This window comes from Equus caballus, chromosome 3 (assembly GCF_041296265.1).
Source record: "Equus caballus isolate H_3958 breed thoroughbred chromosome 3, TB-T2T, whole genome shotgun sequence".
Taxonomy (NCBI): domain Eukaryota; kingdom Metazoa; phylum Chordata; class Mammalia; order Perissodactyla; family Equidae; genus Equus; species Equus caballus.
The window spans coordinates 112,768,481-112,787,243 of NC_091686.1; the positions used below are offsets into that span (position 1 = coordinate 112,768,481).

At 38.3% G+C, this 18,763-nt stretch overlaps 1 protein-coding gene across 43 annotated transcripts in view; it reads left to right on the forward strand.

Moving 5' to 3' along the window:
* The window catches only part of LDB2 (LIM domain binding 2), a 359,760-nt gene that overhangs the window by 269,263 nt on the left and 71,734 nt on the right, over window positions 1-18,763 (forward strand). For all 43 annotated transcript variants that reach the window (XR_011437186.1, XR_011437187.1, XR_011437188.1 and 40 more), the window contains 2 exons: window positions 10,792-10,964; window positions 17,730-17,852. Coding sequence is in view for 39 of the 43 variants with exons in the window: in XM_070262583.1 (XP_070118684.1) it covers window positions 10,792-10,964; window positions 17,730-17,852 (296 nt within the window). In the remaining 4 variants the exon portion in view is untranslated. The remainder of the gene's footprint in view (window positions 1-10,791; window positions 10,965-17,729; window positions 17,853-18,763) is intronic.

Genomic DNA, 18,763 nt, shown 5'->3' on the forward strand with positions numbered 1-18,763 from the left:
GTGAAGTTGTGGGTAAACACATACTATCAGAGCTGGTGAGGGAGTGAACTGGTCACTGCACTTGGAAGAGCATTTACTGGTACCTAGTTAAATAAGATATATTTTTTTTCCTTTGTCAGTAGCTACCCTGTTGGAAAAAATTAAAAAGCAATTTGTATGCCCCTGAACACGAGAATGTCCAAACAACGTGTGAAAGTGTGGTACTGTGGAATATGGTGCAGTGATTAAGGCCAGTGAATTAGCCTTAGAGCTCAAAAATACATTGAGTGAAAAAAGATAAGTTCCATACAGATATATTTGATATGAAACCTTTTACATAAAAACAAAACAAAAGGCACTCACACAAAATATACATTTTCAATGGAGACATATAGGTAAAGATAAATGTATAATTTAAAAAATGAAGGCTACATATACTGATAACAAAGATGACCTAGGGAGAGGTGAGGGCACTGGCATTGCTGGGTACCTGGTGGTCAGCAAAACTTTAGACTTGTTAATTGCGTTAGTAATAATTTTACTAATTCAATGTATTACTAATACTAATGTATTACTTAGTAATTGTATTAGTTAACCCTAGCCGCTTAAACAAACGAACCTCTGTGTTTCAGTGGCTTAACACAATAGAAAGGTATTCTGTGCTGGAAAGTCCAGATGGGTTCTCCCAATCTGTGGCAGCTCTCCTCCCAGTGGTAATTCAGGAACCCAGGTTCCTCCCATGGCCTGGCTCCTCCAACCATGGTGGCACCCATGGAATCCTCTGCCGGGTCTTCAGTATCAGGTGCCAGAGGCAGGGAAGACTGTACCTGTTTCACATAGAGTGACTTTACTCATCGTGTCTGGAAGCAGAATTTTTCTTCTTGATATCTACTTGGTTGAAAAAAGTGAAAATAATGGAACTGTCTGTTGGACATTGGTTACAGCTCCATCACATGGCAGCACTCAGCTGAGAAGGTATTTAGGAAGTGAGGTCTAGTTTTATGCCTAGAGAAAGAACTCAGATCTAGTCAACATACAGTGAGTCTCTGCGACAGTAATGTATTAATTTTTTGCACATGTATTACTTATATAATTCAAAAATTAATAAAAATTAAATTCAGCCTTAGAAATAAACCAATGCTGGTTGATTAAGAACAATAGTTCTGTTTTATCCCACCCTGGCTCTAAGTAATTATGCGGTTTTACTTTGCTCGCCATCATCTTCTTCTGCTATAAAATAAGGGTTTGGAATACAATCACAGATAACCTAATTACATCTATTAAATAATTATTAATATTTTGCATTATATTTTTTCTACGTCTGTTAAGTGCTATTCATAATCACTAATCAGGAACTAATCAGTATCACCATGAGTTGAGTTCATTCCTACTCAAATCAGAGAAACATGCGAAAGATGTTCTTTTTTAACGGTATTTTTGAGATATGGAACTAGCTTGGGGTACATTTTAAGGTCTTCAGAAACCCTTTAGAATTAGAAAATGTTACTGGGAATCGCCGGACTAAGCTTGAAGTCTTTTCTGGCTTTCTCATTCTAAATTAGGACCCAGGCTAGTGCCTCAGGGAGAGCACCGCCTTCATGGATATTTATTAAAGGAAAGAATGAATTCACAAGTTGAATTTATGCAAAAATCTTTACAAAAGCGTGTTGATGTGTGTGCACAAGACAGTAAGGTTTATACTGAGTACAAAAATTATTCAATAATTGAAAATATATTAATAGATAGCTTTCTAAAAGAAATTAGACAATCAACTCAAGAGGAACTGAGAAGGCATTTGATCAAATTAAACATCCGTTAGGATTAAAAAGAAAAAATCATGAAAACAAGGATTAGAAGAATAATTTGTTTTTCTTTTCATAATAAGTAATATGATCTGAACTCAGATCAACGTACAGTACTTCCCTTAGTCATTAAAAAATCAGGGGAAAAAAGAGAACGCCTACCACTGCCTTCATTGTTTAATATTTTTTTCTGGAAATTCTATTCTAACCATTGCAATAAGACGCGAAATTAATGATATAAATATATTGGAAGGAAAGAAGGGAACAAAATTTTCAATATTTGGGAATGATGGATTTTTTTCACTTAGAAAATTCGAAACATATTCCAAAAAAAAACTATCAAAATTAATAAGAGCATTCAATTAAATGTCTGTGTTCCAAACAGAAATAATAATTTAAAAAATTACATTAACAATTCAGCATAACTAAAATACTCCAAAATTATCTTAACAAGAAATGTTAGCTCTCTCTCTCTATAAAAAACTACAGAATTATTTTGAGGTAGAAATAAAGACAAACAAGTGGACAAACATTTCATTGTCCTGTATGGGAAGGTTGTGTATTTTAAAGATGTCAACTCTTTCTTAGAAAATTTAATTTAAGTCAACCTCCTTCCAATGTTTTTTGGAATTTGACAAAATTATCTTAAGATTCATCTTGAAGAATAAATATAGTCATGAAAATGTTGAAATAAAAATAATACAGAGGGGCCGGCCCAGTGGCACAGTGGCTAAGTTTGCACAGTCTGCTTCAGTGGCCTGGGGTTCACCGGTTCGGATCCCGGGTGTGGACATGGCACCGCTTGGCAAGCCATGCTGTGGCAGGCGTCCCACATATAAAGTAGAGGAAGATAGGCACGGATGGTAGCTCAGGGCCAGTCTTCCTCAGCAAAAAGAGGAGGATTGGCGACAGATGTTAGCTCAGGGCTAATCTTCTTCTTCAAAAAAAATAATAAAATAATACAGAGGCCAGAAATAAATCTACCAGATGTAAACCACACCGTAAAGTTTCAATAACCAAAATAAATATTGTACTGTCATAAAGAGAGAGTAAGAGAACTCTACGTAATGGAATAGTTCACCAGACAAGATCGTCTAAGGTATAAATGTATACGATCTGGTCAAGGCACCTGCCCAAACCGTGAGAAATGCACTATGTTCCCTAACACATGCTCTTCCCGTGGCCTGGACAACTCTCTTCCCCGTGACTCTGTGTCCCTGATTGATGTCTATTCATCTTTTAGCTTCAGTCTTTCTCTGACACCTTGCTCTTTCCATTAGTAAGTAGAGCGTGGCTTTATTCTGGAAGTCAGTAAGGGATCTCAATTTCCTATCCAACGGGTGATGATTCATGGTAAGGGGTCCAGCCATGGCTGTAGACCTCCTGCATAGTGTTATTGTCAGTACCCTGGATAAAGGGATAAAGGAATTTTGCCCATGATGAAAGGCACACATCTGAGAGAAATACTCTGTGATGTAGCTGACAGAATCAGGATCCAAAATTATCTGAACATGCCAAAACACTGGTAGAACTAAATGAGATGGAACCTGGCAGGCTTCCGTGTAAGTTCCTATAACTTGGAACGTGTAAATGCATTCATGGATTGCATCGACTCCTTCAGCAAATGTATACTGGGTCCTCATTGTGTGTCAGGCAATGGATAAGCAGTGGAGAACAAGATGGAGCCATGGCACACATCTCACTTGTCCTTAATTAATGAGTCAATAGCTCTGAGAATTGCTGGATCAGAAGCTCTTTGAGAGCTGGGTCCTTGCTTTTTCTCCAACACTTAGTGCAAGATGGTGTGGCTGAAGTCTTAGTCAAATTATTAAAAATTTGGGAGATATAAAATGGAAGAAAAAATGCCTATTATATTTCTGGGAGGATCAGAAATTTTTGTGGCATATTGGGACCCTGTTGACCAATGGATGATACGTTAAAGAATAGAGTCGCTTCATCAGATCATATCATTGGCTCAAAGCTTCCCATGCTATCCTATTGCACTAAGAATAAAATGTAAGCACTAGCCATGGCCTAGAAAGATCCACATAATCTGGCCCTGACTCTTTCTCTGAGCTCATCTATATCTCACTCTCCTTGACTCTACTCCTACCAGACTGCCTTCTTTCTGATACTAAGCTCATTCACCCCAAACTCATTCCTGTCCTAGGGCCTCTGCCCTTGCTGGTCCTTGGTCCTAGACCTCTCCACTGCCAGATCTTCATGTGATCCTATTCAATCAGGACTCAGCTCCAACATCACCTCTCCTCTGCAGCCTTCCAGGCCGGCCAGACTAAACCAACCTGCTTTCTCTCACCACCAAGTTTGTTCTCAGACTCCCTGCTTGCCTGCTGTTTATCTCCAGCACCCAGAACAATGTCAGGCCTGTAGTAGGTACTTAATCAGTGTATATTAAATGAACAAATCTTTGTACAGCAAGAGAGGTCATCAGAGAGAAGATATTTAAGTCAAATTGCTTTGGTTGAGAAAAGAAGTAAAAGGTATGTTAGAATGAAAATGATGCCTATTTATGAAAGTCAAGTTGTTTGACTTGCTTTCCCTTAACCAAGACAAAGGAATCTGCCTTGAACCCATATCACCCCATCAATGTTTGAGCATGTTTCATTTCCATTATTTTGTCTATTTGTAATGGTTATTTACCCATAAATGAAATCATCAGTAGTGTTTATTTCACTACTAGGAGTATCTCTATTTACGTTAGCATAATTCATTCATTGATTTCTGAATACAGTTCAGTCTAAAGTTTAAAGAATCTTTGTGTTATCATGTACATCAGCAGTAGAATTTCCATTTGAATTTCTGAAGACTGTAGCTTTAGAACAACTGTATACAACTACACAGATTTAGACAACCAATTTGTTCATTAGCATGTTTATAAAAATTTCTTAAAAACCTAATCAATTATTTTATTATAACTAACTTCATCTAATTAAAAACACAAATGTGTGATTATGGTTTTTTGTTTCCAATGAGGAGGAAAATCATTAGTTAAATAATTGCCAAGTGTTGAGTGGTACTTATACATTGTTAGTTACAAACCTTCCTCTAATTCCACATTTTAATCCAGGGTTATCAACCTGTTTCATTTTTTGAAGTGAATTGTCTTTGAAATAGAGATTACAGGTACTTAGAATAGTAAATGATGGTCCAAAATCAAAAGGTCTTAACATTAGACAATGATTTTTCAAAGGACGTGAAGAACTTTAGAGTACTTAAGATCCAAACATTAGAATTGCAGTTTGGCAAGGATCTTTACCAAGAGCTAGAATCAGACTTAATAAACTATTAGAGAATTAGAGATTCTCCAGATAAGGAGTAATTGCTACATCGATTTCCCTAAAAGTATTCGAGTATGCCTGTTTTACCACAACCTCACCAAGTTTATGTTTTAATCTTTTTATTATTTTAATTTGTACTTTGATTACTAGTTTGAACATTTTCCCATATGATTATTTTCTACTTGCAATTTCTTTCATGTGAATTACCTAGAAACATTCTTAAGATTTTAAGAAAAGCATTTCATAGTTATTAATAGAGATGAAGTGCCCTGAAAGACAGGTGCACAGTAGTCGATATCTTCTCAATGACTAAGAGTTCCCAACGTATACCATTTGGTTTCTAAGTAGGGAAAAGAATCAGCTAAGATCTAGAAAAATCCTGTAGATACCCTAACATCTACAAGTAACACCTACAAGAAAAGACAGAGGCTCAATCCTGGCTCCACAGTTCCATCAGCTGAATCGCAAGAACTTCTGGGGAGGAGGGGTCAGTGGTTGGTAACAAAACAGAACGACAACAGGAAACTTCCTAAGAAACTAGAATTCAGAGCTCAACATCCAAATTATGAATACATTTTTAGCTATTTCTGGACTAATCATGTTTACCTACAAGGTAGGCCTGATTTATACATTAGACATTCTTTATACACATTTTGGTCTTCTCAATAATTTAATCTGTGATTTCCTTTCCTCTTTCACAAATACATAGATAAATAACATATGCTATATTCCACTCACCTAACATCACAGAAAATCTTCCCACGAGATCTTCTCACCTTACTTCCCCTTCCCAACTTTGGGAGCTTTGATCTAAATGTGTTAGAAAAATGGAATCTTTTTTACACTCTACTATCATCTTAATCTGTCTTCAAGAATGTTTGAAAGATGTAATCCTTTTCATGGGAGCACAATGTAGATTTAGGTATATCAATATTTAAATTATTTTTAACTCCAAGGATTAAAGTATAAATGTAAAGTGTAAGGGTAGCATATGAATGTGGCAGTATAAAATTTAAGTAGATCCGGAATTGGTGTGGCTGATGAGTAAGGGGGCCATTGAATCTAAATTTGAATGTTCACTGATTTCAAGTCATTTATATTAGGCTGTGCAGTGTGGTTACACGATTTACTAAATTAAAAGGACATTTTAATCTTCTCGGAGCTTCAAAAATAATAAAATTGTACGTTGAATTCAGCATGAGAGAAAACTGGCAAAGAGTTCAAAATCACAAATCCATTTTTTCACTTTATCTGTTATCACATTGTGTTATAGACACTTAGATACTTGTTAACTCTCTTGTTATAAATGAGTTTGAAAGACAAGGACAAAAATCTATCTTTGTGTTTCCAGCACCTACCAAGAAGCTTTCCACCTACTCTGGGCTCAGTGAATGTTTATAGAAGAAATCAGTGAGCTATAGAGTGATTTCCTCAAGCGTATGTGATTTTTTTCCTGTTTATTTGTCCCATTCACTGCATATTACCTAGATATTGCCCACAGTGTGTGTGTGTGTGCGTGTGTGTATGTCTGTTATATTTTTTAGTCTACTCTCTTGCAGAACAGGAGCACTTTGGCAAAGACAGTCTTTGTGGCAGGCAGAATAATGGCCCCCCAAAGATGTCCAGTCCTAGTCCATCGTATCTGTGAATATGTTACCTTACAGCTGCAAAGCCTTTGCAGATCTGATTAAGGACCTTGAGATGGGAGATTATCCTAGATCATTTGGATGGATTCAGTGCAGTCACCAGAGTCCTTAAAAGCGGAAGAGGGAGGCAGAAGAGGAAGTGAGAGTGATGCTGTACGAAGACTCCATTCATCTACCATTGCTGGCTTTGAAGATGGAGGAAGGGGTCACAGCCAAAGAATGCAGGCAGCCCGTAGATGCTGGCAAAAACAAGAAAACTGATTCTTCCCTAGGGCCTCTAGAAAGGAACACAGCCCTACTGATGCCTTGATTTTATCCCAGCAAGATCCATGTCAGATTGTCGGAACTATAAGATAGTAAACAAATAAACAGAATTTAAGCCACTAAGTTTGTAGTAATTTGTTACAGCAGTGATAGAAAACTAATACGGTCTCTGACACGTCGTTTTATCCCCTTCAGCTTCTAACACAGTGCGTTGCCCAAAGAGGGACTCAGATAGCTCTTGCAGTTGATCATTCTCATCGCTTCCTCTTTATGTTACAACAGTCTTCACTGCCCCATGCCAGGCTGGAAGAGGACAGCATTAATCAGGATTCCTCTGTTTGCAAATGACAGAAAGCTAACACAAACTCACTTAAGCAAGGAAAAAAACAAGAGGAAGGGCAGGCGCATCTCACGTAAGTGGGACCTCCAAGGGCTGGAAGTGGCTTCAGTCCCAGCTAAGACGAGGGCCCGAATCAGTCCGCAAAGACCCTCTATCTCTCTGATCTGCTTTCCTCTGGATGTGAGCTTCTATAGTTCCATGATTCGCATTTTTAGTGGCAAAACTGACCTCTTTCTTTCAGGGAAGGATTCTAAGTTGCCATCTTTGCAGCCTATGGGGTTGAAAGGGTGTTATGTTTATTCATTGCTAACATTTAAAAATGCTCCAAAATTTGTTGGCTTAAAATACAAACAATTCTTTTATTTACTCATGATTCTGCAACTTGGGCAAAGCATATGAGGGACAGCTCATCTCTGCTTCATCCGACACCAGCTTAAGGTAGCTCAGTTGGATCTCAAGGATTCACTTCCAAGATGGCCTCATTCACATGAGCTGGTGTTGGCCCTTGGCTGGAAGCTCAGCTGACGTTGTTGGCTGGAAGATGCTGTTCTCCTTCATGTGACTGCTCCACATGGCTAGGTTGGGCATCTGTCAGTCTTAGAGTAGTTGGCCTTTGTACATAGCAACTGACTTCCCCCCAAGCACAAGATGGAAGCCTCCAGGCCTTCTTAAAGTTTAGCTCAAAACTGACACAAGGTCATTTGTGCCACATTCTATCAATTAAAGAAGATCACAAGGCCCAGCCTAGATTTGAGGAGAGGGGACTACACACACAAGGACGTGAATACCATTGTCATGGTTCATTGGGGCCACCAGAGTAGCAGTCTACCATAGTGGATAATGGAGCTTTGTGAGTGATGGTTCAAACAGGACAATGGGGAAAATTGTAAGGCCAGTCCCACAAAGGAAACAGGGCTGAAAACAAACCTCAGGTATCCATAACAACCATTTCCTAGAGTGCTAGAAAGTATTCACTGAAACAAAGCAGCATTCCCCTCTAAGGGTATTTACTATGTAGATTGTACATTTTCTGGAGTTGTAGAGGTAATTAAAATTTTAGGTTTAAAATTAAGAAATTTCGAACTTTTTTCCCATTCAACTTTTCTTGTACTATGAATGAAAAATGATGATAATACATAGCAAACACTACTACAAAGGAATTAAACTGTGCAGGATTCGTGATGAATAAACTGTAATGTGGCTAATCCAGAGGTGTTTATTTGCAGTAACCTTTTTAATGTGACAATTCCTTGGATGTTGTAGTGAAATATTTTCACTCTATGTCTACATTTTTATGCTTTGTATTATTTATTCTCCACGGTACAGATCCCAAAATGTCAAATTCCTAGAGCTGTTTTATGGTAGTTTTAAGTTAGAATATTTGAAATGTATTAAATTAACTTTGTTTAGCAAAGTACAGTAAGGTTTTTTGCTTTAACAAAGTTTTCTTCATAATAAAGGCCATGCATATTTTTAGGGATATGGTGGACTCAAGTTACTCTTATTTGAATTTTATATTTTGACAATGAACGTGCTCTATTGGGGATCAGGCAGTATTTAGAAAATGTATATATAAGGATTATTTAAGATGGAATTGCCAAAGATCCTGGAATATTTTGAACACACTTGTTGGTTGATTTTACTGCAGTAAATATGAGGCAATAACAACTACATAAATTATTCAGAGAGAGTCATCCACATGGAGACTCTTTAGAGGTCGCTTCAGCAAACAGTTTGGCAGCGTATTCTTTTCATAGTCATTTTTTTCCAAATCCATGTACCAAAGAGCTATAGATCCATACGGAATGGATTAACACTGATTCTTTTAAAATGAAATGAAATATTTTAAAACATTCAAGTGAGGGTTGTATGATCTTTCCTCCTAAAGCTCTCTTTGGTAATTTATTTATCTTAAATATTATTTTTGTCTTTCAGGAGGCATTATATAGTGAACGTAAGAGATTTATTAAAAACCTGAGAGTGCTTTAGTACTTTGCTTCAAAATCTGCACATAGGCAAAATTTCTGATATTATGAGTTGGGATTTTCAGTGTAAGAGGATTTAAAATCTCTGCTAAAGCAAGGGCTTGTTAGCTGTTTCTAAGCGTCATGTATCAGAGACCCAGCTACTTACCAATGGCTCCAACTACAATGGGGCAGGACAGGACACATGGAATGAAAGAGACCCATTTAGATCAAATGGAAGGCATCAAGTTCTCTTAAAATGGGCCTTTCATTCTAGAAAGATATCTTATCCAGCTCCAGAAGCAGATAGAATAATCATCATTTACATAGGTGTGGCTCTCTTTGTACATGCAGATACCTGTCACTTTTGAAAGATTTCCATTCATTAAGCAGTTTGAGCCATAGTGTTGGAAAGAGCAAGTGCTACTGCAGTGTTTGCACAATTGAAGTTAGAGACCCCAATCACCTATTCACAAATTATCTGACTTTGGAATATTCCTAATAACCTCTTTTTTTCATAATAACCTTTTTTGGGTCTCAGTCCCCTACACTCTTGGGATTGTTCAGAGGATCCAAGGAGAGAATGCCAAAATACTTCACATGCTAAAAAGCACTACATTATTAACATTGATATCATTATGACTACTGTCACTACTGATAAGACATGATATGATAACCAGCCTGTAAACAATCCATTGAAAAATCCAGGTTGACTGGATGTGTTTTATTTTTTGAAAATATGTTCCCTTAGAGAATATGCGTGAGGTCCAAAGTAGTCAATGTGTTTGTCTCCATTATTTTTAAAGTACTTTGCTATTAACGCCCTCAGGTCCATCTCAACTCTCAGCAACCCTGTGTGCAGCAGAGCAGATCCCTGCCTGGTCATTTTGCCCCATCCCCTCACCTTCTGGCACTATATCACACCGCAGTGCTCTGCAGCTATTCATAGGGATTTCATGGCCAGTTTTGTTCAGAAGTAGGTGACCAGGTCCTTCCCTAGTTTGTCTTAGTCTGGAAGCTCTTCTGAAACCTGTCCACCATGGTGACCCCACTGGTGTTTGAAATATTGACGGCATAGCTTTCAGCATCACAGCAACATGCAGCCACCACAGTACGACAACTGACAGACAGATGGTGTGGTTTCCTGACGGGGATGAACCCAGGCGTTGGCAGTGAGAGCACCCAATCTTAACCACTAGACCACCAGAGCTGGCTTTGAAAGTCATAACTCTTACATTATTGACGTTCAATGGACACAAAATCTGGACAGATGACTGTAAAAGTTTTTCCTGAATAGTTGGGGATTTTGTTTTATTAACTGTAACTCAGAAGAATCATGGCTGTTTATAAAGAGAAATTTGCCTCCTGGTATGGTTTCTTGAGATGATTTGTATCCAGTTGGAGGTCTGGTGATGGTGGGGGGCATGTGGGAGCAGTGGGAGCAGTGGGAGCAGGATATTTTTATTAACTTTTTGTTTCTCTGTGTTTCTCTCCCAGCTATCGGCAGGACCCTCATCCCTCGTTACTTTAGCACTGTGTTTGAAGGAGGGGTGACCGACCTGTATTACATTCTGAAACACTCAAAAGAGTCATACCACAACTCATCCATCACGGTGGACTGCGACCAGTGTGCCATGGTCACCCAGCACGGGAAGCCCATGTTTACCAAGGTACAGGGCGGGCTCAGCAACGTGGCTTGTTCTTCTCTGGGTGTACTGAAGGATAATAATTAAGGTTTTCTTCTGGAACTTTGAGCTGATTTATCACATCTTAGACACTCTGAGCATTGTGAGATACACTTTTTTGTTTCTGACTTGGCTACATGCTTGGTGAACGTTTTTCTAAGGTGTGTGTATGTAATACAGAGCACATGAAAGTCAAACGTGATAGATCCTCAAAACTAAGAGGAAGAGCGATTCGGCTGCCTATCAAACTCAGGTTGCAAAATTAGAATTTTGGCTTTTATACAATGGGTCTTGTGCAGCTAAAAGAACATTCTTCCATTGCTATGTGGCCAGTATTTGTGTTTTGTTACTAAAATTAAACACTTCTTAAAGCTAAATTCAAATGTTACCAAACAGTGAAAAAAATCAACTAACCACAATTCAACTAGTTGTCATCTTTAAGGAACATAAAAATATAAATGAAATTAGGGAATTCCGAGTTTAAAGATTGTTTCCCCAAATTATAAGTTCTGTGGTTGATCAGTCAACAAGTGAGCACAGTAGAGGTAGAAGTTTGTTGTGAAAGAGAGACAGAGAAACACAGGGCAGGAAGGATGGGTGGAGGAGCAGGAGATACAGTCTTTGAGGCAGGATTCAAGGCCCTAGGGAGGATGTAAAATGAAAGAGAGGAGAGTTAGAGGACCAACCCATCTTCTATACATTCTACACCTATGATCCTTCCCACACACAGACAACTGACATATGGAGCATTCCCTCTGGGCAAAGACCTTTCTGGAACACTAGAGACTATCACTTTATGTCTTTTCCCAAGTAGAAAAATTAGTAAGAACAAATATTTAGTCATAGACTCTGGCAAACTAAGACTCAATGTGAAATGAATTTGTAGTAGTAATGATAGCAAGTATCTCTTTTAGTTGAAAAAACAAATGACAACCCTCTCTTTATAGTTAAGGAAAGCTGAATTATTAGGGCTAACTGCAAAAGCCCAAATTATAAAACCGAAGATGTGTTTGTTACTTATGCACAATTTTGTTGAAAGAATAAAGTAAAGTGTTTATTATTTAAAGTATTCTGTGATCTTGTTGGTGCAGTTTAACCTTTCCGGTGTCCACGAGGTGTAGAAAACCAAAGGCAAAGGAAATGGCTATAAAATGCAAAAGCAAATCATCAAATGTCGTTGGTGTTATGGAATCGTGATTTTGCCAATAGATGCTTTGCATGTGGAACGGAAGTTGGGTTTTTCTCTTTCTTCCTTTTTAGTAGTTGAGCAGAGAGGAAGGTTGTCCTTCATGGGCCAAGAAGATTCCCACTGGGTGCAGAAGTCCATGCCGGGAAAAGAGTTTTGCTTTGTGGAAGGCAGTGATCACCGGGATTTCAGTTTAGTCTGTCCATCTATCACTTCATTTTGGAGACATAAAACATTTACATAATCTTGTAGATCAGATGGATAACACAACCCTTTTCTAGTGTTATGAAGTCTGAGCACTTCAGAGAAAGCATTTCTCTGCTGCTTCATTATCGTTTTTTTGTGTAGGCTTAGTGTTACTTTTAGGTAATTGAAGAAGAACATACCGATTCCTTATGCTTTAAGGGAAAAAAAAGATCCATGATAATTAAATAAAACTTTGCCATAATGAGGGAGCTGCTTCCAAAGCCTATAGCCATTGAAAACAAAAAAGCATCTTGTAGTAGTCCTTTTATATATTTCCTCAATTTCTTTCTTTCTCAGGCCAAAACTTCATAAATGAGCAGAGTCAGTTGCTCTGAAGATAGAGCGCTGTACATTCAGGACTGGCTTTATGTCGAAAAGAATCCCGTTCTTCTGATGAATTGATAAAGTACTTTTTTCATTCAAATCAAGAAACTAAGGCTTTCCTCTGGGGCCTTCTCCCTCATCCTGGCTTCTCCCCTCTCCTATGGCTGAGTGGTTTCTTCAGGCGTCTAGGGCACTCACCGGGAAGACCTGAGCCTTTGCCTGAATTCAGCTCTCTCAGCCTCAAGCTCATTTATTTAGATCACCCATCTGACTCTACTCCCCAGCAATACGTTTGCCAACTCTTGTAATGAATATTTCCATACTGTGATGAAAAATATCACTTTCTGGGAAATGTAGCTTAGCTCTGTGGACTTAGTCCAGATGCTAATTATGCACATTTATTTTTAGAAAATTCTAAAGGATTTTTTTTTTTGCTCTTTGGTGATTATTATACTGCCCTAAGAATCATTTCAATTTTTCTTTTGTTCTTATATTAATTAAAAATAACTCATCTCCATGTAATAAAATAATATGACTATTTAGTATAAAACAGTGGGCTAATGACCTTTCAGTATCACAAAGAAAAATAGTTTGGAAGCCGATGCTTTATTTTTAAAGGGGAGTCTGCTATTAGTCCCTGGCATTAGTTAGCATATTATGTGTAGGCAGTATCACATTGTTCTAATTTAGACTATCAAGAAACACTAATTCCCCAAATAGCATTTGACCCAGTGGTTCTGAGTTGCTTTTATGAAAATTTGGTCAACTAGTGAATCAAAACTCAGTTGCAGTCCTAATCAACACTAATATTTAATATTCCTCAGGAGTATAATGCACATTTTGCAATTTCCTGATCCTAGGCACATTATAGATTATGGATAAATATGTAATTAGAATTTTAAAACACACATTAGGAAGCCTTTCTTTTTGTATTCATTTTGAATCAAATTGAAAACAAGGCTTAATAATCAGAAGGACAATCACCAAGGTTTTCAGAATTAAAGATCCTTGAATTGTATTTGAGGGTGCGAACACTGGCAGATGACGAGAGGAGCCCTCTCTGGGGTACTTGTTGGGTTACTTTTAGGTTTTACAAACTGGAACAATAATTACAGCCGTTACTGGCCATGTTTATCACTTGTATAAACATAGACATATTTTTTCTGGTCTCAATTGTTTATTATAAAATTATTTACTACTATAGAAAAATACCATGGAAGTGCACCACTCATTTTCCTATATGAATACTCATTCATGTCTTTGACAGCTAGTGCGTCTTTCTTTCCTTAGCCAGTATACCGTGTTATACCAGGATTAATACATTTCAACTCTTATCCTGACTCTAACCAAATGATTATAATATCAGTGATAGTATTGCTCTAATGTGTGTATATATATATATACACACATGCATTTACATATGCAGTATCTCTAAAATACAGCGAGTTTTATGCAACCATTAATCTAAACACGCTATTCCATGCACGCTGTTCCAAGCATAAAGAACAAGAAAATTAAATAAACACTCCCACCTAAAAAGCACATTTTATTTCATAAAAGCTGTATGAGAACCATTGTATCATACAACTACATGGTCAATGTTACTTTACAATTAGTCAAAGGAAGAAAAGGGTTAAAAAGCTACCGGTTAGTTTGAGAAATGTTCTTTTTTAGTTCTCTTGTTCCTGGCCTAGTCTCAAGCTAGCACGTGATCTGCTGAATGCCTGCCAGCCTCTTTCTTGTTGATCCTCCGGAGACCATCTGTGCTGGGGGCATTGATTAGAGTGTGTCTGCTGGGATTACATCTTTTCTGTTGCCATGCCAACTAATCAGCTGATTTTGGTTACCACAGAAACAAAATGTCAGAGCTCACAGTACGGTAACATGAATTCAGCACAACAGAAAATGTTTTCTTAATTGGGGACCCTTTTGATTTTGGATTCCAAGTGAAAGGCAGCTTTAAAAAAAAGGCCAACTTTAGATAAAAGCTACATTAATTGTATTGATTAAGAGGAATGCACAGAATTTTTCAGAAAAGAGAAAACATTAATTCCCCTTCATAAGCTATGCCCATTTTTTACCATATCCAAACAAGGAATTTATGTATTTTTTCTTAAGAGCCTCTATTCCATTTACTGATTATTGCATATAAAATAAATCACAAAGCCTTCCGTGTCCTTTAACTTCCATGGTGGGAGCAGGGGGCAGAGAGGCTGCATAGAGCCTGGGAGGAGGCTGTGGGTATAATTACTTGGGGAAGACCAGCAATGTCCAAATTCTCCTCCATCCTTTCATTCAAGAAAGTCATTCAATTTTTCTTAAAGAAAACACCCAAAACAGTCAACTCAGTCGATTCTAAGGATTCCTTTCTTACACATGATATACAGTGGATAAAGCTGATTTCTTGGTTTTGGTGGAGAAATGAAGAGCCCAAGGCTTGTTGCAAATTTCCCTTTTGTAGACCTATAATAGTTTGACTGCATGAGGGTCCTCAACTGGTTTACTAGATCATAGTAAACAGAGAACACAATTTAACTTGACCTTACAGATGCTCCAATTGAGGAATTCATCAGAAGGACTATATCCGTGCCTTCCCATTATGAAATTCTATTCCAGTCTAAGTAAACCAGAACCTCCATCGGCCCTGGGTTTGTGGTTCATAAACACAAAACAAATAGATTAGATAACAGAAAAGCATGACATTTAACTGGGCTAATATTTGTTTAAACATCCAATAATCTCCTCTCTTTAAGAAAGAAAAAGGGTGATAGCATCCAAACATCCCTGTCCTGCGTTGTTAAGATATCCGCTGTCACTGGCTGGCTGGAGTTAGTCCCTTTTGTGAAAGCCCTCACTGCAGATGGCTTCTGTCGTGCTAACACCCCCGGGGGAATTGTGGGGCTTAAGCTCCCTGCAGCTCTTTTGAAAACCTTGGAAAATTAATTCTAATGCTGACGATGCTCTAGAGGAGTGGTTTGGGGACACGGAAGTCTTCCCCCATTTGTACTCAACGCTCCTGGCTGAGAAGCCAGAAACAAGACTCTGAAGATCACTCAACTGAGGAGTTTGGGAACAATATGCACAAATGCCTGAAATTACCCACAGATTCTGCTAATTGGATCTGAGTGGAGGTCTTCACCCAGATTATCAATAATTATCTTATAGTGCTTCTGAGACCTTTGATAAAATGAAAATGGCAGACATTAATAATATCTTCCTTAAGTAGTGTTCTGTCAACACATGTTATTATCCCCCCTGTACTGGTATTTATGGCTTGTTTAAAGAAAATATTACCTTAAATTAGAGTGGATAGAATGCACCTAACCCAGTGCCTGGGACATAGTTGTAACTCAATAAATGGTGGCCTTTTGTATTAAATTCCCAGAGAGGAAAATTAATATTTCATAAAAGGTTGATATAAATTTCCAACTTCATGGACTATAGTTTTAGAAATGATTGTATCCCTTATTGAGTTAATTTATGTTATTTATGTTTTTTCAAAAAATTATATAGTGCAGTGATTTTCAAAGTCTTGTATGTTTGTTTTTAGCATAGGAAATCTTTCTCCAAAGTGTTTGATCAGAATCCCAATATATTAAAGCAGATAAAACTGACGCTGCTCTGGTTGAATGCAGAAAATGAGTGGGGATCTCAGAGTCCAGGTGGAGGCCAAGCTCTTCCCCCCAGAGCCCCTGAGACACCCTTCCTGATCCCCTAGGACTCAGAGAGCACATACGACAACCGCTGGTCTAGTGTTCTGTGTTCTTTGGTTGCTTTTTTTTATCTTTACAGCTGTCATTTACTGTCATCCTACTGTGTGCTGGATACAATACTAGGTAATCTACATACACAATTTCATTTAATATATTTTCCCAGCAACTCGACCTAAGGATATTATTATCCTTGTTTGACAGATGAGGAAAATGGAAGTTAGGGAACTTATTTGATTTTCCCGAAGTTCCTCCATGAGTGAAAAGTAGAGCCAGAATTCAAATCTAGTGCTTTCTGATGTTGAAGCCTCCATCCACTATTTTGTACTGCTTCTCTAAGGCAAACGTGGACTGAATAATGAGTTGTAATTATTTAAACTGGCCCAATATACTACCAACACTTCCTTTCTTAGCTGAAATAGGCTCAGTGATATAGGACTGCCTAGCATTTTCTTCCATTTCAAAGTTATTAACAGTGAAAGGAAAGGTAAATAAAATAGGAACTATATGCTAAAAATGATCTGAATATCTAAAGATAAAAATGTTACCCTAACACTGATCACTCTGTCAAGGAAAAGAGCCTCTGAAATTCCACTATGTTTTATTAATAATATATATTTTTCTTAGAAAGATAGATTTGTCCCCACCCACCAAAGGCTGGCCCATTATGCAAGCAGAATTTGTGATTGTTGATATGACATGATTCAAGGAATATACTCTAACCGTGCCTCTGTTTTCCACGTCAGTAGCTGATATCTGCGGCCTTGGGTTAAACATGGCCCTCTGGAATTTCTCTTTGGGAATGAAAACTTCCTCTAGTTGGGTAACCTCTGGTGCAGTAACTCACACTTAAGCATGAAGAATGTTAGTGGATACTCTCTCCCAGAGCAGGATTACCAAGGTTAGAATCAGAGCTCAAGCTCCTATGCTACAAAGATGATGAAAGTGGAGAAAAACAGAGATGAGAGAGCACCATTTTGGGGTACATTCTGTGGGCTAGGAGTTTTTGACGTAGTATCGCTATAAGATGGGTTTTGTCCCCATATTTACAAATGAACGGAAGCTCATAGAGTTTCGGTAGTAACTAGTGGAGTTCCTAATAGCTCTTGGCTAATAAGCAGCTGTGCTGTCTTTCTAACCCACAATTCTAGAGCTTACACTTGTCAAGAGCCAGTGCCATCCAAGGATAGTCAAGGAGACCACACTGAGGGGCCGAAGTGTGAGTTACAAAATGCGGCGTTCACAAAGTGCATAACAAATGAGTGTGTTGTTTGTCACTTCCAGGTGTGTACAGAAGGCAGACTGATCTTGGAGTTCACCTTTGATGATCTCATGAGAATAAAAACATGGCACTTTACCATTAGACAATACAGAGAGTTAGTCCCAAGAAGCATTCTAGCCATGCATGTAAGTAATTCGATTTCTATCTCGCTTTCTTTCCTCTTCTCCCCTCCTTTTACTCAAGGAGAAAAAGCCCAGTTCTGTCTGTGTGAAGGGACTCCAGCAGTGTTCACACTGTGGGTATTCACTATAAATTCTGCGTTTTTCCCTCAACCATTTTAACCCACAGGCCATCTTTTCCCTCCTTTGTTTCTTAGTTTGGTGCCTGTGAGACTCTTCTTGATACTTTATTATTTTAAACTCCAAATTGAGGTTACCTCAATAAGCAGTTTGAACTTTTCTTAAATTCCATTCAGTCATTATCAAGGGCTGCTCTAACCGGGCTAATAAACCTGTGATGTATAACTGAGGAAGGAAATAAAGTAAGAAGGAAGAAAAACACTTTCCAGTTTTGATTAGAACCGTCTGACAGACGTGGGGCTGGCGGGCCGCAGACCTGTGTCGGCGCCCTTCCCGGCCACAGTGGGGGAGCGAAGTGGAGCCTGTGGAGCGCTCCGTTTCATTTGGCCATAAATCACATCAAATTTCTGGAGCACCAACTAGGTGCAAGGAAGGACTTGATGCGAATCTAGAGATATGTTTTCATGGGAAGACTCGATTGGAACTAGGCAGGCGTAGTCCCTTAAGAAGGAGTGAAAGGCATGGGCTAAAATAAATCGTTCTTCCATAATGCACGACGCAGCGGTTTCTGTGAAAAAGCTTTGGTGCAAATTCAGGCTTAATGAGCCTGATTTTTAAGACCCTGCACAATCCAAAGAGAATACGGGCACAGTAGCCAGCGTTTATTGGGTGCTTGCTCTGCCAGCGCCTGGGCTAAGCATTTGGTACACATTATATTTAGTACTCCCAGTGACCCTGAGAGTGAGTTATCATTATTCCTGTTCGAAGTGAAGAAACTGAGGCTCAGAGAGGTTCAA